We start from the raw sequence: 24,520 nt of genomic DNA, 5'->3' as shown, positions 1-24,520 counted from the left end.
GTTTATGGCCTCCGTATTTTGGGATGCACATGGCATAATATTCGTGGACTATCTTGAAAAAGGTAAAACCATAACCGGCGCATACTATTCATCATTATTGGACTGATTGAAAATCGAAATCGCTGAAAAACGACCGCATTTGAAGAAGAAAAAACCGCTTTATCATCACGACAATGCGCCTGTTCATTCATCCTTAGTTGCACAAGCAAAATTGCGTGAAATCGGCTTCGAATTGGTTCCTCAGCCACCGTATTCACCAGACCTGGCCCCCAGCGACTATTACTTGTTCCCTAACCTCAAGAGATGGCTCACCGGTAAGCGTTTTTACTCAAATGAGGAGCTCATAGCTGAAACTGAGGCGTATTTTGGAGACCTTCCGATCGAGTACTTTTCGGACGGTATCAAAAAGTTAGAAAATCGTTGGATTCGCTGTATCGACCTAAAATGAGAGTATGTTGAAAAATAAAACCGACTTTGTCCAAAAAAACGTCTCCGTGTTTCATTTTTCAGGGACTTATCAGACTGCCTAGTATTGATGAACGTTCGATGACCTCTTATCATTTAGAAATGACGATCTAAAAATTAAAAATATATATTATTCATCTTGCTGATATGAGGAAAACGTTTTTAATATTGAAAATACATATAACAGTAATGTATATGATATATTTGTTCGCGTTTTCGAGACCCATCGATTGCCTAATGGAAAAAACTTTCGTGACCTACCATAAACTACCAATATCGTTTTTAAATATTAAAAAAATATATTTACTTTATTTATAAGAAAATTTTTTTAAATTAGGAATATAAGTGTATGTTGATTAATATAATTGTTCGCATCTTCGAGACACGTGGATTTACCTATTAACAAACCTTCGATGATCATTCTTGATCAATAAATAGAAATTAAAAAATTTCCCATTAGAATGGTCAAAAAAAATATACTTTCGATTTTGGGTATATCCCATTTTCTCGTTTTCCGAAAAAAGAAATTCAATATATTTATATCAAATCGGTCAACGCTAACACGTGCCCAAGGGCTTCTAAAACTAAGATTGGATTTTAAATAGAGAAGCTCATTTTCTAAAAAAAATTAAAAAGAAGAAGTCCTTGTAATTAACCCTTTGTAAATTAAAGTTTAGTCACTTCTTAAAGAATGTTCAAGAAATAATTCTTACCCATTAGATTATAATTTTTACCCCTCAAACCCCCTTATATTGTACCCGAATAATGCCCCAAAAATGCAAAATAGTAGTTTCATGTGAAAATCATGCTAAATACGGTTTTTTTTCAACATGAATTATTTTCATTCGATAATTTACAAGTTTCCAAGTATTTTAAAAATATTTTAAATTATTTAAACAATTATTTATGTTCAAAGAATTTTTCCTCAGGATAATTATAATTGGGTAATTACACAGCATAATTTTACTTCTTTAACATGCCTAATAATTAGTTAAACAATTTTCAATTGCTTAAACAATTTTGTATTCTTGTAATTCTTGAAACGTTAATTTTTTTGGAATTAAGGACGCAGTTAATGCATGTTAAGAGTGATATTTCACGAAAGACAGTTTGCTATTTCTTAAACTATTAATAAATAATCATTCATTTCATAGGAATGGTGGAGAAAATTCTATTTTTTCTTTTAAATTGTACACTATGTCTTTTATTATTCAGTATTTTTTTATATCAGAATTGATTGTTATTTTTTTAGATTAATTTCGTTTAGATAAGAAAACAATGCATTATAAGTTACAGCGTAAGAGATTCAACAAAACTAGAATTTTCTCCATATTTTCTATGAAAAGGATTAAGTGATATTAATTGTTTAAATAACTCTAAACTTATTTGTACCAAAAATATTACACTTTATATTCAATAATTGCGTAATAAATTACAGAAAATAATATTTTTTCAGGATTTACGGGGGAAAAATTGTTTCAACAAATTAAAAATGTATTATAATTCTCAAATATCCTAAAAAAATATTACATTTAAAATTCGTTAATTACGTCAATAATTCCAAATAATATTAACTTTTCACTATTTTGTGGCAAAAAATCATGCAAATAGAAACTGTTTAAACATTTACCAAAAATATTATATTTCACATTCAGCAACTGAATAAGAACTGTTTACACAAAGAATGATTGTTTAAAAAATTAAAAATCCTTCAAATAATACTTGAAACTTGTGACTTATCGATTAAACATAATTTATGTCAAAATAATAACGTCTTTAGCTTGAATTTGATATAAAACTGCTGTTTTGTATTTTTTGGGGGAATTTTCATGGCACAATACGAGGCGGCTACTGGAAAAAATATTGAAACTACTTTGGTAGAAATACTTCCTTCAACAGTCCTTACTAATTCACTAAACTTTAATTTAAAAGAAAAGCTAATAACAGGGATTACTTTTTTACACTTTTTCAAAAACTGAGTTTTTCACATTTGAAATCCCATGTTAATTTAAAAATCCTGTATGCACGGGTTAATGTTTACCAATTTCAAAAAAGGTAATTTCTTTTACGGCAATACGAATAAATTGGGGAAGATGAATAGCCGGATTATTTTAGCACGAATAGTGCGACCTAGAAAAGGCACTATTGGTACCGAAATTTCGATACAAATGTAGAATTTGTTCAGTATTCTTAAAACTGGCTTTAATTTAAGACACAGAAATGAAAAAAAAACTTTCAATACTTACATTGTAAATAAACTGAAATGCCATATCTCTATTCTAAAAGTGTATACGATTTGCATATAGAAACTAAATCATACCTGAGATTCATTATATATTCGCTATTCGAAATCCAGGATTTTGATTGGTTCAATGAGTGGGCAAAAGGGGGTGGGGCCAATTTGAATAAAACGACAGGAGCATATCTGCATTTTACAATTAATTCGTATTATGCTAACTAATATTTCTACAAGTTCTTCACCAAGGACATGATTACGAAACAAGTCGAGCGTGTCTTGTCGGTTTTTTAAGAATCAGGGTTGGGCGTTGTTTCTATTTAATTCACGCATTTTAATTACGGCGTTCTATTATTTTCCAGTTCTTACACATTTTTAATCTACTATTATAGATTTAACAAAAAGTATCTTAAATAATGACAAATATATGATAATTGACTCAAAAGAAATCATTAATTAACAACGTAATATTTTAAACTGTCTTATTTTTGTAAACATATTATTGTAATAATATTTAAATAAAAAATAAAGATGAAATCTAAAGATGAAATGTGAAATTGAAACGTTAAGCTAAAAATGAAAGTTGAAACATAAAGTTCGAATGTAAAATATAAAGTAAAACCGAGACGTATATTTAAAAAATAAAACTAAAAGTGCAAGTTAAAATATAAAATTAAAAAATAATAATGACACTTGAACTTAATATGTAAAACAGAAACGTTAAACTGTAAATTAAAGCGAAGTGGTAAAGTAAAGTTTAAATGTTAAATTGAAAAGTAAAGCTCAAACTTGAAGTTCACATGTAAAATTGAAATTTTAAGTGGAAACGCAAATTTGAAAAATGAATTTGAAAATATTGAATTCAAATGAGAAAAAAATTAATTTCGTAAATCTTTTTCGAAGACACAATATAGAATAAAATAACAAAGATTCAGAATCACGAAAATCATATTAGAATTTAGAAAATTTCGGAGATCACAAGATCCAGCGACTCAAGAAACGTTGAAAAAAAGTTTCAAATATCACTGGAGAACTCAGAAATCTTTCAAATTTTCAAAAATCTTCGCGAATCTTGAAAATATCCTTGAGCGATCTTTTAAAACTTGGGTTTCAATGATTTCGAAAGTGAATAATCGCTCGATTCAAAAATAAAATTTAAAAGTTCAATAGAAAAGAAAAGTTGACACTTAAAACATTAAGCAATAAATTGAAATTAAAACTGAACGTAGACAATGAAGTTAAAATATTAAACTAATTTGCATAAGTGAAAAGATAAGTTGAAAAGGAAAGTTGAAAAACAAAATTGAAATACTAAAGTCAAAATAGAAAATTGAAACCTCAACTTGAAATGTAAAGTTGACACTTACAGTGGGTATGTCAAATTTTACATCTAAAATAAAAAGATAAAATCTTATGTATGCTTAGATGATATAAAAGAATGAATCTAGATTTTAAGATGCTGAGATAATTGGACTGGTTTGAAATATATGCGAATTTTGTTTTTGTGTTTTAGGGATGCTCTCAATGGAAGAAGAGGTATTATTAAAAGTACAATATGGTAGAAGACGTGGGTTGACGAGGAGAAATTGAAGTAGAAGTAAAACCGATGGCTCTGTAAAAAGAGTGATATCATAAAAAAAGAAAAGATGGGGTCGCTGCCAAATCTGCATGAACTGTCAAGAGACAAGCTGGAAAGTCCTGTTCACCGACCAGCTCCAATTGGAGGTCTTGGTCCCTTGATGTTACCACCACAACCTCCGCCCCTGGCACACACCCACAAACGTGCGAGGAGCAGCGGTCACCACCATACCTTGTGGGACAATGATGCGATGCTCGAGGTATTATTTTAACAACTTCTGTGGGAATTTACTAGATCATTTGTATAAACATATATTATTTACATCAAACATTATCAAATAATCATTTTTGAGGATTTTTGTCGTAAAATGAAAAATAATATTGGAGTTTCGAAATAAGCACCGATAAGCGGGTTAATTTCGGACATATGGGGTAAAATTGGACATACGTAAATTGATAGTTTAAATTGCTGAAGGTGGAATTTATAAGAGAAAACCTTATTTTTCGATTTCTTCCAGGATATTTATGACCTCCAGGCTAGTTATAAATAGTCCAGACTTTTAAAGTTTTTATAAATTCTAGTTTGTTGTGTCCCAGACGTTAAAGTTCTTTTCTTACTTAAAGCAGTCTTAACCAGAATGTGAAATCAGTATAAACTTTAGCTGGTTCTGCATTCTGGTTAAAACCATCTTAAGTAATTTAATCTACTAATTTAGGAATGTCGGAATTTATCCCAAATATCCGAAATCACACCGTTTGACGGTACGCAAACGTCAAAGTGCAAAGTGTAAAAATATAGTTGAAACTGCAAATTACAATGTAAAATTGAAACCTAAAGTTGCAAATTTAAATTTTATTAATAAAGCTATAGTCTTTATAGTCTTTATTTGTGTTTATAGCATTAATTATACATTATAGCATTACGTTATAGCATCAAGGAAATGAAAATAAATTATTACTTGTTTATCGCAATAAAATTTCAAGGCAGCATATTGAGAATCTAATTTATGTGAAATAATTATGTAAGTAGTTAATATGAGAATCATGTGATTTAAAATCACATGGTCAAAAAGTTCGTCACACTGCTAGGGAAAGGGTGGATTAAAAGTCTTTGTGACGATTAATGAAGTAGGGGGGAGGGATGCAGAATGTGACATCGCACGTTGAAAATATAAAAAAACTTCCCCTTTTTCGTTTAAATACAGATTGCATTAATGGAACTCAATATAAAAATGCGATAAATGTTAAACAATGCGAAAATGTTAAAAATGTATATGTTTGGATTGAAAATTCAACTATCATGTCCAAAATTCGGCCTTTTTAAGTGATAATTCAACAGTTGGTAAACGATTAAATTCTAGTCGAAAATTATTTTTTTTTTTTAAGTTTTTATTTTTTGGTTGAAAAAGCTATTGTTTTGTAGAAAAATCGTCTTTCTTGTTTGAAATGTATTTATTTTGATTTAAAATACAGGCATTTTGTCAACATTCGCCTGTTTTGGTAAAAAAAATATATTCAGTTAAAAATAAATCGTTTTTGGTTGAAAATACAACTAATTTGTTGAAAACTGTTTTCAGATAAAGTTCCGAAAAGCGCTTACGTCCGATTAATTCGAAACTTCGTATACCTATGTATTTTGATGCGGTGATCACGAATATGATAGTGAAAATGCCCGAAAATTTTATTTTCATGTTGAAAACCATGAAAAACCCATAAAAATCATGTTTCTTTACGTTTCTCTCAGTGAATAGTGAAAATTTATAAAAAAAGATTCAAATAAAAGTTGTAGATTCTTTGAAAATACATATTTTATGCTGAATATGTTTTTACCCTACGACTAATGGTTTTCGACAAAATAGACGACAAATATGAAAAATTCCTGGAAAGCTGGATGGACGTTAAATATTGAAAATCGCAAAAATACTGAACATAAAAAATTCTTGGAAAGTTGAGTCTAATTCTGTGACAGTCAGAGGGGTGCCTTCCCGCCCCATAAGACGCTAGAAAGGGGTTCGTGCGTTATTTAAGTTATTTCTGTGACCAGTCACAGATGTACCTTCCCCCCCCCCATGACACGTTTGAAAAGAGGTCGTGTATAACCTAAGTTTTGTCTGCGTCCAGTCACAGTGGTGTCTTCCGGCCCCCCATGACATGTTGGAAAGGACGTCGAGTCTGACCTAAGTTATTTTTGTGATCATTATTGGGATGCCTCCCCGCCCCCCCTCCATCACATGTTGGAAAAGGGGTCGTGTGTGACCTAAATTTTTTCTGGTACCAGTCACAGGAGTGCCTTCCCGGCCCCCATGAGACGCTGGAAAGGGGGTCGTGTGTTATTTCAGTTTTTACTGGGACCAATCACAGGGATGCCTTCCCGCCCCCATGAGACGCTGGGAAGGGGGTCGTATGTTATTTAAGTTATTTTTGTGACCAGTCATTGGGATGCTTTCCCGCCCCCATGCCATGTTGTAAATGGGTCGTGTATGACCTAAGTTTTGTCTGCGACTATTCACAATGGTGTCTTCCGCCCCCCATGACATGTTGGAAAGGGCGTCGTGTCTGACCTAAGTTATTTTTGTGATCATTATTGGGAAGCCCCCCCCCCCAGAACATGTTGGAAAAGGGGTTGTGTGTGACCTAAGTTTTGTCTGGGACCAGTCACAGTGGTGCCTTCCTGCCCCCCGTAACATGTTGGAAAGGGCGCCGTGTCTGGCTTAAGTTATTTTTGTGACCAGTCATTGGGATGCCTTCCCGCCCCCCATGACACGTTGGAAAAGGGGTTGTGTGTGACCTAAGTTTTTTCTAGGACCAGTTACAGGGGCGTATCCCTCCCAATGACACGTTGCAAAGGGGGTCGTGTCTGACCAAAGTTATTTTTGTGACCAGTCATGGGGATGCCTTTCCGCCCCCCCCCCCATGAAACGCTGGGAAGGGGGTCGTGTGTGACCTAAGCAACTCTACACTTCGTACTGACATTTCCCTTATTTTCTCGAAAACTGTCAGTCGTAGGGTAAAATTATATTGAACATAAAATATGTATTTTCAAAGGATCTACAACTTTTATTTAAAGATCTTTTATAAATTTTCTCTATTCACTGAGATAAACGTAAAGAAACATGATTTTTATGTGTTTTTCATGGTTTTCACCATGAAAATAAAATTTGCGGGTTATTTACAGTATCATATTCGTGATCAGCGAGACAAAATACACAGGTGTACGAAGTTTTAAATTAATCGGAGGTAAGCGCTTTTCGGAACTTCACCCCTGTTTTTTTTTTTAAATTCGACTTTTCGGATTGAAAATTCAATTGTCTTGTGAAAAAAACTCGTCGTTTTCCTGAAAATCCATCTATTTGATTGAAAATGCAAATTTTTTCGATTGAAGTTCAATCTTTGCTTCGTTCGAAAATTCGACTATTTGGTTGAAAATTTATCTTCATAGGTTGAAAATTCAACTATTTGGTTAAAAATATATCTACTTTGTTGAAAGTTAATCTATGTCGTTAAATTCATCTTGCATGGCTGAAAATTCAACCGTTTTGTTGAAAATTCGTCCTTGTGGACTGAAAATTCATCTTTTATGGTGGAAAAGTCATATTTCCAGGGTTTCATAGACTCGGGCAGAATCCCTTACAGTTTGGGTCAGGTGTGCGTTCTTTCGTCTGATGTAGTTTTTTCCAAGGAGGGAAAATAACGGAAATAAGGGTTGGGGAAATGCAGGGAAAGAATGGGAGGTTGAGTAGGGAGAAATAAAAAGCGGAAAAGTAAGTGAAGTAGGGGAAATGAGGAGGCGTAGAGGAAGTGGGAGGAATTATGGAAGGGAGAGTAGAGGAATTTAAAGGAGGTAAAGTATGTGAAGCAGGGAAAATGAGGGGGAGTAGGAGAGGACGTAGGACAAGTTAGGGCAAATTAGGGTGAGGAAATAAGAGAAGTGAGTGTATGTGAGGAGAAGTAGGAGAAATAAATAGAAATGAGGATGAGTAGGGGTAAAAAAGTTAGGGGAAGTGGACTGTTATCTAGGAAAGTGGGGAGAGGGGGAAGAAGAGGAGGAAAGAAGGGGAGCGAAGGGTGAAGTGAGGGAAGGAAAATTTAGATAGGGGAGGTTTGAATGACCTAATTAACGTTATAATACAGGCCTTGAAACTCATTTTTGAAGGCGCGCGGTGCCTACTTTGATTAATTTTCTGGTTAAGAATTCATATTTTTTGGTTGAACGTTAGCTTTCTTTTTAATAATGCAAATATATTCTACAAAATTCAGCTTTTTGGGTTGAAAATTTAACTATTTGGTTAAAGTTCCATCATTGCATGTTGAAAATTCATCTCTTACAGTAAACATTCTTTTTTGGAGGGAAATTCAACAATTTAGTTGAAATAAAGATCAGTCTCCCTAAGAATGACTAATTGTCCAATTAAGCGTAAGAAATGTATCTTTTAAAAAATTAGGAGGAAAAAATGTAAGCAAATGGATAATAGTTAAAAAATGATTTAAAATATGTCACTTGTCGAATAAGTAAAATTTATGGAAAAAGAGATGAACAGAGGTCATATGAGTCCATTTTGTGTAAAATGTTAAACTTCACATTTTTGCGCCATTTTGGGGTGCCGTGAGAGGGGTAGGCACAACATTCGAAGTACACCAAACTCTCGCTTTCAGTCAAGTGGCGGAGGGTTGCCTTCAAATAGCCTTGGACTGATTTCGGGGGAACAGAAACGTAAACAGTAAGGACCGCCTGACTCGTTTCCAATTGGAATGTGTGTGTGTGTGTGTGTGTGTCGCAACCGCTCTCGCTCTACTCCCCTGAGAAACTGCGTGAGCCAGCAGTTCTAGGAAGGCTAAGAACGGGGTGACTGAAGAGTTTGGTGTAATTTAATTGAATTCATTCGTTGGAGACTCCCCAACAACTGTGATAATCTTCCTCAACAAATTAGGGTATGATTTTAGACCATTGTAAATCCCATAAATCATATTATGAACTTTTTTCATTTGAGCTACCCTTATACATATATACAAATTGTAAAATTTAAGCTGGGCGTCATTTGCCTAAGTAACCTGACGCGTGGATTTAGTTATTAAATGAATAATGAAAATTATATTTTTTTATACAGCATATGGCGACATACTCCCCGATATCCTGTCGATCTGCGAGGGCTTCAGCCTTATCCTGGAGGCGAAGGGAGTCGATGAGTTCATCAGCTGGAGCATCTTCGGTTCGCCGTTTGATAGCAGCGGTGAGAACAGCGCCCTCGGGACCAAGACCTCCGAAAAAAGCAGTTTTGAGGCACTGTGCTGCACTGCTCTTGGGTCACGCTACGAGTTCGGCTGCAATCCTGCCCATATTTCCCCTACAAGCTGGGCTTGGGGGTTTTGATCCATTTTTGGGTCCAGCTTTGCTGGCTCTGCTCTTCGCAGCCGCTACTTTAGCTACTTGTTTTGCCCCCATCATCACTCAGAAGCTTGGCACTAATCTAACTGTCATCTTTGGACATGTTGTCACCAGCATCTTTGTTGGCGCCCATCTTTACCCCAGGTACACCTTTTCTCCTAGATAATTAACGAAATCCTTGACTAATATTCTAGATCCAACCTGATCTTATAAATTCTTATTTTTTATAGGTGGTACGTCCTGGTGCCAAGTTATGCATTGCTGGGAATCTGGATGAGTCCAGGGTTTTTGGCAAGAACCTCACACGTGAACGTCTGTGCAGCTAGTCTTGGTCTTGTATGTGCGGATCCTGAAGATCCAGATGATACAAGAAGAGATTGTTTGTTGAGAAGACTGAACAGAAGCATGAAATTGGCAGAGGATATGGGCCTTGCTTTTGGTAAATAATTTGTTTTTATTTTTCACTAGTAGTAAATGCATACACACAAGGCGCGCGTTCACCTGTATGGATCTTTATATCCTAATATTAAAAACATAAACAATTTAAAAATCCATGCCAACCAATTTTAAAATGTTTAGGGTTCGAAATTTTTGAAACGATTTAAAGGAATTTAATAAATTAATTATGATAGAATATCGGTTGTTGTATTAATTCTCTCGGAAAGAAGAAAGTTTTACGAATAAAAAATTATTTAAAATAATAGCAATTATAATTCGCATATTACGCCCAGGAGAATTTTCTTCTTGGCAGTCACATTCTCAATAAAAATATTTCAGCATAGCTTCTAAAAATAATAACAAATTTTTTGTCTCTTCCTGGTTAAGAATAATTTTTTTCAGGCCATTCAAATTAACAAATTAAAACTTTAAAACCAGAAAAATTTCCAATATAATTTTAAATCCATAAATTGATAAAACTTTTAATAATCTAAAATTAAAAATTAGAATTCCATTAATGTATGGGGCATTATTTCTCAACTACCATATACATATTTCTGTGATTTATAACTCTATTAATACTGCAATTTAAATGTTTTGCTAGAAACACTTTTCCATTCATTCTTCATTTCATTTTTAGCATTTTTTTAGAATGAATAGCAAAAATGTTTAAAATTTTCAATCACTTTCTGAATCGGAAGAGGAAATTTTCTTCATTTAATTTAAGGGGAGAAAATTTTGGTATTTGGATTAGTTTCTGAACTGTGAAAAAGGAATTTTAAAAATCTGAAATAGAAGAGGAGCATTCTCTAGATTTAACATTTTTATTTAATTCCAAGGGCGGCAATTTTGGTTATTAATTTTTTTAATTGAAAGAGGTCATTTTTTTTTTTTTAACCGTGTTATTGAGTCGCATGGGGTCAAATTTTGTATTTTTAACAATTGGTTTGGGATAAAAAAGGGGAGTTTTTAGTTTATATTTGCTGTTGAAGATTTGCGTTTGAAATATTTCATTTAAACAATTTTCATGTTTAAATTTGTGCAGTTTTCAATACATAATTTTGAGACAATTTAATTTTCAAGGCCTCTTTAAAATTGGAAACTTGAAAAATTAAAGTTTTAAGTCAAATGATGTCAAATTTGACTAATTCTGGAATCAAATATTAGAAAATTTACCCACTTTCGATTAATGATAAAAATGGTTGAAAAAATATTTGGCCTTTAAAGTAGAAGATAAAAAATAAATTAAATTTTCTTCGAAATTAGGATTCTTTTTTCTGCTTTTTTAGTACTTTTTTAAAAACATAACTTAAAAAAGTCAAATTGTGTAACATAATTGCTCGAAGGGAGTTAGAACGAGAGAAATTTGTTTTGAAATAACATTGTAATCGGCTCATTACAGGCAGTTATACAACAATAGAAAAAAGAGGGAGAAAAAAGGAAAAGATACAACCAAACCACCTCGCTCTCTTTTCTTTATTATTTATCCGCCGTTTTTAAACTACTAGGATCCAACCTTTTTTCTGCGTGAAAAAAGCTTAGATTTTTTTAAAAAATAACTTCGACCTACAAAATGGACATATTATTATTTATTTATTCAAATAAGCGGTCGATACGTATCGTTCGGATATCATCTTTTTCAAAGATTTATAACTCTCTTTATAATAATAAAAAATGATTCTGCTAGAAAGAAAGGGCATATGAACCCTATCGAAAGTGTAGTGAACACTAAACTTTTTTAATTTATACCACAATATTTATAATAATATGCAGATATTTTAAACTAAAGATATTAAAAGGAAACAACCTATGATTTCCGTTCAGTAAAAAGTAACCCTTAATTCGAAAACAGTCGATTTTTTTTACCTTTATTTAATTTCTAATAATAATTTCTTCAAGAACTACAAAATTATTCACTATTTAAAAAAATTAAAATTGTCCGAATTTAAAGTATGTAGTAGCCTAACACATTGTGGAATTAAAAATTTTAAATCTCACATTTTAAATTATTTTTATCTGCTCAAAAACACTAACATAACAAAATTATACATGTAGAAATTTGTAAAATTCCTAATTGAATATTTAAAAATATTATTAAGAAAGTAAAAAACCAATATTATATAATTTAAGCTTTTCAAGCTGAAAATTTGAATTATACAATTTTTTGAAATGGGGCAAATTATTATCAGGTATCTATTACATCATAAAGTATCAATTGACACTCAATGAGATTGGATAAATTTTTCTAAACTAAGAAGTAAGCTTTCTACATTGGAAACAATTATATATCATTTAAACCGTTTAAAATTGATGAATAAAATATGTATTGTGAACCTACAAAGTTTCGTTAATCTAAAAAAGTTGAAAATTTTGTGATTTCCAATTGGAATATTGAAAATTAGGCTGCGTCTTATTGTCCAGAAAAATTGGCAGTGATTTAAAAGGGGATGGACTATAGCTGTCCCGAAATTTCGTGACAAATAAAGCAAATCTTATGAAAAATATTTGACTACTCATCCGAAATTTCACGAGGATCTTATGAAAAATATTTGACTACTCATCCGTAATTTGACGACGATGAGGCACTTCGTGAAAATGAATGAGTTCACACTTGAAGCGTTGAAATGAAGCAATTCCAGACATTTTTTTAAACTGAACTATTATTAAATTAGGATCTTCAAACTAAGTGATTACATTTAATAATTTTAAATTGCGCATCATGATTTTTAAAATTCACTCATTTTTATCTAAAGTGCAAAATTATTAATTTAAAAATGAATTTTATAATATATCAAACTGACGTGTGCTAAAATGGCGAGAAGCGACCGCAACATAGGAGCTTCAATGCGGATGGAATTAATGAAACGTAGATTATTACATATACTACAGTCCAAATGTTTCCGGACATTTCCTTCTGGAAGACTGATGAAGTTCTCTTAATTTAAATGATGTCAAAGCTAAAAAAACTTTTATTTTAAGAGTTGAATACTCTTAAAATTCTATATAAAATGAACCCAGGATAAAAACAATTTTTCTATTTTTTATATAGAGAATAGAGATATTGTAAAAATGGTGTAACTTTCAATGTTTTCTTAAATTTTCAATAACTTCCGTAACAATCAATATTTTTTAATGTTCTGAGGCTAATTTCAAAGTCATTTTTCTATATCAGAAAAATATATAAAATGTATAACAATAAAGTTTATATAAAAGTCCCTTAAAATATATATTTATTTTATTCTTATTTGCCTACATATAAAATGTTTTCAAGTTATTCCAACTTCAAGTTCTTATTTCAAGTTCTTCTTATGAAAATATTAAAATTTGCACTATTTTTTAAATATCTGGTTAAAAAAATAGACAAATTGGCTTAACCCTGGGCTCATTTTATACAGAATTTGAGAGCATTCAATCCCTTAGAGAGAGAAAAATGTAGCTCAATTAAAATTAAAAGAATCTGATCAGTCATGAAATAAGAGGAGTCTGGAAATGTCTGCATCGTAGTTTTTATAACAGAAACAATTTTAATACAATTTTTTATTATTTTTATATTAAAATGCAAATTTTAATTTTTAATAACTTGTCTGTAATAGGTTGCTTTATAGCATCGATCTTGATTCGAATAACAGACATGACGCCCATGAATTTGATGCTGGATGGAGAATCGGAGGAAGAATGTGGCGCAGAATATTGTCCTGAGAAAAAGATGCACTTATACAATGAAGATAATCGTTAGTTGATATTGATAACATATTTTTAAGTTATTTCCTTTGGTGTTTTTTTAACTGTGCGAATTGCTTGCATCATTTTGTCACGGAACGTGAAACATTCCCCCTTAATTTTGAGCATGGTCAAATTTTCTATTGCATTTATATTCTTCAAATTAATAGCCAATTTAAATTGGACGAATTTGTTTTAGTGCATAATGAAACTATATTTGAAGCAACGATACCACCTGGAACTTCAAAAATAATAGTCAGTGTGTGGCTGGGTCTTGCAGTCCTTGCAATTGGCACTTCTTGTGCATTCCTGGATTCGAGATTAAAAGAGCCACAGAATGTTAACGATAGGGTTAGCACGGATAATTTACTGAAATCCGTGAAAAGCGCCTTTCAAGACCCAAAATTGCAATTAGCAGCACCTCTCAACTTATTTGTCGGATTAGAGCAGGGCTTTATATACTCTGACTTTACGGAAGTGAGTGTTAAGAAAAAGCAAATAAAATAAAGCTAATTAAAGATTTTAAAAAACTAGTGTTTCAAAAATATTTTTATATTTATTTAAATAATAATTTTTTCATTAGGCTTACGTTGTTTGCGCTTTGGGAGGTGCTGGTCCAGTGAGCCTGAGTTTCCTGAGTCTTGCCTTACTTCAAGCACTTGCGGGTGCAACACTTTCTATGTTGATGAGGCATATCAAACGATATTATGTCATTGGTAACTATTAGTTATTTATTAATTAAATAACTTTTCATGTAAAAAAATTCCAAACATCATGGCGACGAAATATGTTATTTTTTATAGGATATGATTATAATACGTATTATATTTATGACTTACAGAAATTTCTTTATTATATAACGTAAAATTTTACGCAATTCAATATGAATAACAATTTTTTCAATTACTTACAATTCTTTCAAATTACGAAGCTGTTTTCCTCATTACCAAAATATGTTTAGCCGCGTGCAGAATTATCTGACACCGCCCATTTAACATTTAAAAAAATTGTTAAAACAACAAAAATACATTTTCAAGGTATTTCCGGATGAACCATTCATCAAAGTAGAATTAAATACTATTTAAATCAGATTCGAATTTTCTATAAGATTCAATTTACCAAGTTTTCAGGACGTAGTTGTGACATAAATATAGGTATTAAACCATATTATTTTCATATACAAATTTTGCTATTAATGTTAAACAGTAAGAAAAATGTAAAATTTATGTGCATAGTGAAACTGATAAAAATTCAAGATTTGTGAAGGTCATATTTTATTTAATTAAGACAGATGCATACAACAGTATTTTAATTTCTATGTGACATGAGCACAAGTAATTTTATTGTTAAATAACAGTCAAAATAGTATTATTACAGGAATAGTATTATTACAATGCATGAAAAACAAACGCTTTTCTATATTTTCATTGCATTATTTAAATTTAAATAATAGTTTTTAAAATAAAAACTTTAAAATTTTGAGCTTCTCTTTATACCTTGATTCTATAATATGACAAAAATTTTACTTCAAAAGTTGACAGTTTAGAGTTTTTCCGCATTTTTCAAGAAGAATACCTCTTAGAAAAAAGAAACATGAAAATCTGGAATGTACAGGCTACTTAAATCAGTTTTTACTCGAATTATCCTGTCAATTTTACGTGGGCCTCAGGATCTTTCTTCTAGTATAACGATTTCGTTAAATTTCCAAGATATTCGCTATTCCTGAATTGATACAGAAAATCCTTGTTTGTTTCAATCCTTATATGAAAAATATGAAAAATAAATATTGGTAAGTATAGGATCCAGTACTTGTTTTGCAAAAAAGTATTTAATTTCCAATAATCATTCGCGAAAAAAGCATTATATCCAATACAAAATACATTAATCGAATATGTTTATCAATGAATTTTTTTAAGTGTTTAAAGGTCTTAAAATATATTGTTTCAATTTAAAATAACAATAATTACATACAAATTATATTTAAAAGTGAATTAAAAAATGCGCTCATCTCGAACGAGAAAGAAATTCTTGCGCAACTTTCTCCGATCCTTATAACATTTTCCAAACAAGCTTTGCAGGATTCAATTTAACTTTTGATTCAACTCGAATTTTTTTTTCATTATATAGTCGATTTTTCAGGATATATATATATATATATATATGCATACCATGCGCATTTTCAAACAACATTTTTTATCCAGAAATGTATTTGTTTTAATTATTGTTATTTTTAATTCAGACTATAATTTTTTATCACATCAAACATTAAAAAGAGTTTTTCTTTATTAAAGATATTTGATTATTGTATTTTTAATAAATAAATAATACTTAATAAACAAACATTTTTTAATTGTTTAAATTCGGGAATTTTCTATTTCGGATATTTAATAATTCGGCAATTTTCTGTCGGGAATTTTATTATTCGCAAATTTTGCAATTCAGGATTGTTCTATTTGGGGAATTTTATTTTTTGGGAATTTCCCAAGTTGGAAAATTTAGTGTCACGAATTTTTCAGTCGCCTCATATTCTGTCTAACTCTTTTAGTTATGCAAACATTTATCTTAAATTTGTTATGTATCCTCCTTTTTTCCGATGAGAATACTACAATTTTATTTTATGAAAAAAAATTCTCCTGGCCACAAAAATGTGTGTTTTTTTTAATAAAGAATTTTAGGGTGTCTTCCTCATAGAAAGCCAAATTCAAACAAAAATAGCGACTTTTTATATTTTCAAACAAATTAAAGAGAAAAGAAAATCAAAACCAGTTAGGTGAAAAAATCGAATTTCAAAGAAAATGTTTTTGTTTTTATTAGACAAATAGACGAAAAAATTCAAATACTTTTCTTCCTCGTAGAAAAAATGTTATATATAAAAGCGCGACAATATCTGTCACCAAATTTCCTCTAAAAACAGCATATTTCGTCGTTGAGAGATTCTGTAACTTGATATGCAAAATCCATCTGATTTGAAAAAGATTCGTTCGTGAACAAAATAATTTCTTAAGAAACAAGTTTTCAATTTTGTAAAAAAAGTAATCAATTTATTTCTTATTGCTGTTTATTTTAATTCCAGCCGTCGGATTCGCCTTTCATGCCTGTTTGTTATTGGTGCTGGTGACCTGGAGACCAGCAGGTGACGATCCGGCACTTTTTCACGTGATATCAGCAGCTTGGGGTGTCTGTAATGCCATCTGGGAAACCCTAATATACAGTACGTTGAATAATAAAGTAAAATTAGTCATTTTTAATTTTCTGAAATCTCTTTTAGTTATAGAACTTAATATTTCTTTTGCACTAATTTTATATCCATACAGGTATTTTCTGTTATTTCAGAAAACTTATTGCAAATAATAATTTTAAAATCTATTTCGAAAAAAATGGGCAATCTGATGTCGATATTAAACATGTCTTCTGCAGGACCCAGCAAGAATATTAGAATTAGATACTCAAAACTAAATCATTTTAAACTTACAAATCCTCGAAATTGATCATTTTGAAATCGTATATATAAAAACTCGTAACCTCCATTAGTAGCGCATGGAGGCGAAATCTTACATGGTCAAGTTAATGACGTGGTTTATTCTATGACGACATCTTTCTGCAACGTATAAAATTAATCGAAATAAAAAACTAGATTTCTACTTTTATCGATCGCCGATAATTATTTCCGTTTTGTGTCTTTTTAATTTTCACTTTCAATAACAGCTGTTATTTTTAATGAATTATTATCATCTATAATATTTAAATTTGTTTCTCATAATTCTTCAATCGTTACTTTAAATTACTGAAGATACTTTTCACCAGAATGTGGCTTATTCAATTTTACAGGAATAATAATTGAAAGTTTATGCTAAAATCTAATTTGTTTGAATAATATAAAAGAATATCAAATTAATAGATATATTGTGAAATCATTAAGTTTAATAAATTATGATATAAATTATAATGAAAATTTTATTTGAATATAAAGTTATCATAAACTAAATTAGAATTAAATAAATGATTTAATGTTCAAAAACTTGTTATTTATAGATTAAAATTAAATAATACCATATTGGGTAGTGTTTTTTTTAATTTTCAAAGAGATAAGTAAAATAAAATTATTGAAAAAACTTATTTTAAGAATTAGAACAATAGAAGCGTCTTAATAATTTCGAAAGATTTTGAGATTAAATTTTTTTAAACAGTTATGGGAAAATTTTAAGCAGTTAATATTTCATTTTAAAATAATAATAAAAATTCTTAAATATTTCAAAAATGTTTTTAAAAAATATATGGAAGATTTTAAGACAATTATTTCCATTTTCCACGATTTAATTTAAATTTAGGTAAACTTACTTTTTTAGGGCGTCAAGAGAAGCAAAAATATATGGTTTAGATTCATGGGAAAATTCCAAACAATTTTTTAATAATGAGTTCTAAGCGATCATTACAAAAGATTACAAAACGTTTCAAATTATTTCATAAAATTAAAAAAAAAAGGTTTAAAAGTTTTTAAAGCAACATCGTGCCATAATATATAATTTTAGAACAAATTTTAGTAAATTTAAGAGATATGTAGAAGTTTTGAAACGATTAAAAGACAATGAAAATTTATAAGATTTTTTAGGACTTTATTAAAAATTCAGGATAATGACATAAATTCTTTAGGTTCCAAAAACAATTTCTTTCCATTTTTTAATTTGAAAAATGAGCTTTAGGAGAAAATTTAAAAAGATTTTGAAACATCAAATATTTCCTTAAATTTCGAAAAAGATTAGAAGATTTTAAAGCAAAATATTTCAATATGGTAACATTAAAAAATAAAATAAATCATTAAATTCTATAAATATAGCGAAGATTAAAGTAGAATAAAGAAGATTTTTAAACTGCAAAAGATTTTAAAAAATACAGATTTATGTGAAAGTTTTTAAACAAAAAGAAAGCCAGGCGTTAAAAACGCAAACGTCTGGACACTAATGTTTTTTTTTTCAAATTAAAAATTGTGAAAAAAATGTGTGGAAAACTGAAAACCTATATGGTAAAGTATCACATGCCCTTAATTAAAATAACGTTGAAAGGTCTCAAGTGAAGAAATAAATGTTATTCAAGTTTCTAGGAAAATTGAGGATGTTTTGAGGCAGCGTGTTACATTTGAAATAACTTTTGAAAATTTCAAGATAAATTCTAATCAGATAAAAATATTTTTAAGAATTTAAGAGGCATTGTATATATATTTATTTTAAAAGGGCTCGAACTTTTTTCCTATTATTTTGCAAAATTCCGTAAAATATTTTTCTTAATCTGGATTTTTTGTTGGCGAATCTGAAATATTCAAAAATCTTTTATAATTTTCTTCAAATTTGTAAGAAACCTTGGAAGCATTTCCGAAAATTTATGGAATATTTATCATTTCTTCTGAAATTATAAAAGCCCTAAATATCTTTTGAGAAAGCTAACGTTTTTCTAATAATTTGTAAAATCCTGTAAAATAAAATATATATCTTTTAAATCTTTCACATTCTTTTTTTGACATATCTGAAATATTTTAAAATCTTTCCTAATTGTCTCATGAAAATTATAAAATTTATATAATTCTAAAAAAAATGCTGATACTTCTTTCTTGTAAATAAATTGAAAATCCGTGTAACTGAAAAATATCAAAAAAGCATTGTTGTGTTATGCCAAAATATTGTTTAATGTATTTCTATACCGCACTTCATCCTAAAAATCTATTTTTATTTACAAAACGTTTATTAAGTTTTTTAAACTAATACAAACAAAAATACTAATAATATTTAAATATATGGAAATAAGTAGTTTTTACCATAACCTAACTTTGACCTAGTATACCTCAGTACTGAGTCACTTTTTTTAATCAGTCTTTTAACAGTTAAATTTAACTTCCCGATATAGGAGAAGCTTTTCATTTTTGAAAAATTCGAAATCTTATTTTTGAGTGTTTTTTCTCTCTAACACAATTTCGCTTTGGTGAGTTAGGCTTTTAGGAATTAACAATCTTCATTTGTAGCTTCCTGTACTAAAATTACTGTAGTTTCTAAGTTGTCAAAAAGGGACTCTAACTAGATTATGTAACAGATTTTTTTTGGATGAGGGTGTTTGCGAAAATGTTACAATCCGTTACATGAGAGGGGGGGGGGGGAGGATTGATATTCAAGTTACGTAATATTTTTAACAAATGAAACTTATAGGAAATCTATGTATCCAAAATCATAATGAATAACGTTAAAGTTGAGTAATTTTACAATTAAAGATTGTAATAATTTTATTAAGATTTCAGAGGTTAGTATCTTCATTCTTTCCATTATTCTGTAAAAGAATATCCATAAAAACAAAGTTTTTTCCAAATTTTTGAAATTACTACTACCCCCAAAATCATTCAACATTTTTTTTTTAAGTTTATTGGGTTCAGCTAAAATATTTGAAAGATTCTAAGGGATTTCCAAGGATTTTTAAGGAAATTCAACGGATTTCACGGGATTTTATAAGATTTTGGAAGATTTTAGTAATTTTAAAGGATTTTATAATACTTTAATGAAATTTTAAGGAATTTATTTACAAGAATTGAGGGAGTTCAACAGATTTAAAAATAATCCAAGAAATTTCAATAGCAATAGAAAGGAATGTTAAATCATTCCAAGTCAGTTTCAGATGATTAAAAAAATTTTTAAAGAATATCTTCACATTTCATTCAACTTTACTGGATTTGAACAGATTTTCAGAGAATTTTAAAAACTAGAATATTTTAAAAGATTTCAAAGAATTTCAGAAGATTTCCAAACATTTCGAAGGATTTGTTTAAGAAATGTCAACGGATTTCTATACATTTTATTAGATTTCCGAGGATTTCAGTAATTTGAAAGAATTTTAAAGGCTCTCGATAAAGTATTTAAATGAAATTTTACGAGATTTTTTCATATTTTAATGATACTTCAAGGAATTTATTCACAATAATTGAGGAATTTTAAGCATTTGTAGATATTTTTCAATATTCTAAGGAATTTTAAAGATTTAAGGGAATTTTAAAAGAATTTGAAGTTTTAAAGATATTTCAGAGTTCGAAATATTTTGAAGGACCTTTTAAGGAATGTCAACTGATTGCACGGGATTTTATTACATTTACGAGGATTTCAGTCATTTAAAAGGATTTGAAAGGCTCTCAATGAAGTATTTAAATTAAATTTGACGGGATTTAAAAATATTTTAGTGAAATATCAAAGAATTCATTAACTAGAATTGAAGGATTTCAAAGATTTGAAGAGATTTTTAAATATTGTATGGAATTTCAAAGGATTTTAAATATTTTAAAAGATTCCAAGGAATTTTCAGCATCTTTAAAAAGTTGAAAGAAATTTTCAGAGAATTTTGAAGAATTCTAGAATATTTGAAAAGTTTCCAAGGAATTTCAGAAGATTTCTAAAGATTTTAAAAATAATTTCAATGGATTTCACAAGAATTTATCAGATTTCCGAAGATTTCAGTAATTTGAAAGGATTTTAAAGGTTCTCAAATAGGTATTTTAATTAATTTTCCAGGATCTCAAAGATTTCAAGGAAATTCATTAGATTCAATGAAATTTTATGGGACTTCAAGAAATTTTATAATATTTTAATGACATGTTAAAGATTTTACTTACAAGAATCGAGGGATTTCAAGGATTTTGAAATATTCCAAAGAATTTTAATAGATTTCAAAGCATTTTTGCATATTTTAAAAGATTCCAAGGCATCTTCAGGAGCTTCAAAAAATTTCAAGGGTATTTTATAGGATTCCGAGGAAGTTTATGGAGATTTAAAAAATTTCAAGAAATATATTCAGATTTTATTTAAATTCACTCGATATAGACGTCTTCAAAAATTGTAAAGACTTAAGAATATTTAAAAAGTTTCCAAGGAATTTCAGAAGATATTTTAATATTTCGAAAGATTTTTGAAAGAATTTCAACAAATTTCCGAATATCTCAGTAATTTGGAGTTTAAAGGGTCTCAAAAGGTATTTTAATTAATTTCCGAGAATCTCCAATTTTTTTATAGAATATAAAATATTTCAAGGAATACGAAAGAGTGCCAATATAAGAGCAGTTTCGGGGGTTCCTTTACACTGATCTTGCGACAAAAGCAGTCTCTGGAAACGCATACAGTCTGTAGTAAACTGGTGGCGACCCTTTTTTGAGAATGTCGCTCCGCCAAGAAACTGCATGTGCCAGCAGCAGTTCTAGAAAGGACTAAATCAGTCGTTCTTCTACTGGCGCTCTTGTTTATTATCAGATTTTATCAAATTTGATGGTACTTCAAGTGATCCTTTAATATTTTTTGGAAATTTCAAAGAATTTATTCACAAGAATTGAGGGATTTCAGATTTAAACAGATGATTAAACATTTGAAAGTATTTTCAAGGATTTTAATAGACTTTATGATATTTAAACATAATATCCACAAAAACAGAATGCAAACGTTTTTGTTACGAATCGTAAGATGGGGGAGAAGCGTGAAAAATTAGCAAAAAATGTATTACGTAATTTATGGACGACCCATAAACAAAATGCAGAAAATTTTCCAAAATGCCAGGTCTTTTTGTAGCAACCCTTTTTAATTTAATTTTAATTTCAGCTCTAGTTCTAGGACTATATACGAATTCGTGGCAAGGTCCCCTCGCGACATCCTTATTTTGGAGGTGGTTGGGACTCGCCCTGGCCCTAGGACTTCACGGTTTGGTCTGCACTCGAAGTAGAGTTCTCGGATTGGCTGTAATACTTTTACTTTCTGTGGTGCCCTACACTTGGCTCGAAATACGATTGGCCAAAAGAGGGAAAAGCCTTGCACCTTTGTGACCGCGTATGTCGAAAAATCACAACGGCGAAAATTCGCACAACGACTGAGAACGGTCCGTTCCATCCAGTTTAAGGAGAAGTCGGTCTGCTTCGGTGAGAAGTGGTAGCACTAAAGCAAGTGGAAGGAACGCTAACATTTTTATCTGCCACACCAGAACTTCCGAAAGCTCTGGCAATGAGCAAGCCTCAGCTTTTCGGATGACTTAATTTCGCATTTATTTCTAATCTTACATAAATCACTTTTTAGATTCAATCAACTAGATTCTAAAATAACTTATTCATTAAATTTATTATAACTTATGTTTTTAAATCGTTTCACAGTCTTCCTTTTTAAAAAAAAAAAGTCTTCAAACATAACAAGAATATTGAAAATGGAAACCCAGCGAGTTAAAACTAACTCAGATTTAAAAGTTAATTTACAAAATTAAAAATAGACACTTGTTGGTAAATCAAAAAAATCTAAATTTTTTAAAAGAATACAAACGGGGCTGCTTTTGTATGCATTTTAAAAGTTTCTTCCAAAAAATTTGAAATGCCCAGTAGGAGAATAAATCCGGTATCCGTTAAACAAGAAAACAAAACGAAATCGTTCAATATCAGCAAGACAATCACGAAATAGAATTTAGTTTAGTCAAAAAATGTCTATTATCTGAAATACGTACATAGCTTGAATTTCTGAACTGAAAGTATTTTCACTACGCTTAATATCTACAGAGAATATCGACCAAGTAATTTTTCTTTTTACAAAATCTACGAAGGTCCTGAGTTACGTTGGTATTTGGATTTGAATTTTTAGAGTTGAACTGAAGTCAATTGTCAAACGTTATTTCTTAGTAACTTACTATTTTGAATGCTCACTATTTCCTAAGCATGAAAACCATTTGTTATAAAAAAACTGGTGCTCAAAAAAGGTAGAAAACAACCTATTGTTAAAATGTTGAAAACACTCTCAAAAAGCAAAAAAGATGAACAAAAAGAAAAATTCAAAAACCGAAAAAAAAGGTTGATTACTTTGCTTTTACTTTGGCCTATTTATTTCATGTTGAGCAATAAAAAATTGTTATGTTTATACAAGTTTTTAACATTTTTTTAAAAAAGAAATTCGCGCGATTCCTTCTGTGAAGAAAAATGTTCCTCTAAACATAAGATCTGTTAAATAGTCATACACATATATGTAAATACAGCAATATCCATCGCTAACTTTGAATACTTGCATTTTTTATAGTTAAAGAGTAAATAAAATAATTTAGGTTTAAAGTTAAGTAACGTTTTCATAGATTAATTGTAAAAATTCTTGATCAAGTCATGCTCGGCAGAGAATTTCTAGAGACGAATTACAAAAAAAAACTAATGCGTTAAAAACGAATCTCGAAAACTATAAATAAGTTTTTGAAAATGTACTGTTCAATCTAGAAATATTACTCGTATTTTCCATGCTTTATTGAATACTTCTGCTACATCCGCCGTTTTAAATATCATCTCTTCTAACTGGATGGAACGCTTCATTATGACAAAAACACGTTCTGAACAATTTAATAGGTGTATATTATTTATTATATGGCCAACTGTACGAATTGCGAGCGTTATTATAATCGATGAGACTGCTTGTTCGACTTTATGCAGAAAATATATATGAAGAATGAATAAATCTTTGATTAAGACGTTTTTTTATTATTTCATTTACAATTATTTTTGCAAATAAATATTTACAAATCTATTTTGGTTTTGCTACTTTTATTTAAAATATAGATTCAAATCGCCCTCTAAAATTGAAAACAGTTGAAAAAATGGAATTTGGATTTTTAATCACTGCCAATTGAAAAAAAGTGTCTCGAACGAAACAAATCCCCTCCAGCTATTCGGAACCTTA

General features: G+C 29.9%; 1 protein-coding gene across 1 annotated transcript in view; it reads left to right on the top strand.

Moving 5' to 3' along the window:
• LOC117167300 (UNC93-like protein) overlaps positions 1-24,267 on the top strand; it is a 41,576-nt gene extending 17,309 nt beyond the window's left edge. Inside the window, exons 2-9 of the mRNA XM_033352132.1 lie at positions 4,215-4,539; positions 9,385-9,806; positions 9,893-10,101; positions 13,694-13,831; positions 14,020-14,297; positions 14,404-14,536; positions 16,894-17,031; positions 22,430-24,267. Of these exons, the coding sequence (XP_033208023.1) occupies positions 4,348-4,539; positions 9,385-9,806; positions 9,893-10,101; positions 13,694-13,831; positions 14,020-14,297; positions 14,404-14,536; positions 16,894-17,031; positions 22,430-22,650 (1,731 nt within the window). The 5' untranslated portion in view covers positions 4,215-4,347 and the 3' untranslated portion in view covers positions 22,651-24,267. The remainder of the gene's footprint in view (positions 1-4,214; positions 4,540-9,384; positions 9,807-9,892; positions 10,102-13,693; positions 13,832-14,019; positions 14,298-14,403; positions 14,537-16,893; positions 17,032-22,429) is intronic.
• Positions 24,268-24,520: the final 253 nt, after the last annotated feature.

The sequence above is a fragment of the Belonocnema kinseyi genome, chromosome 2 (assembly GCF_010883055.1).
Source record: "Belonocnema kinseyi isolate 2016_QV_RU_SX_M_011 chromosome 2, B_treatae_v1, whole genome shotgun sequence".
Lineage (NCBI taxonomy): Eukaryota > Metazoa > Arthropoda > Insecta > Hymenoptera > Cynipidae > Belonocnema > Belonocnema kinseyi.
This window is presented reverse-complemented; position numbering and strand designations above follow the sequence as displayed.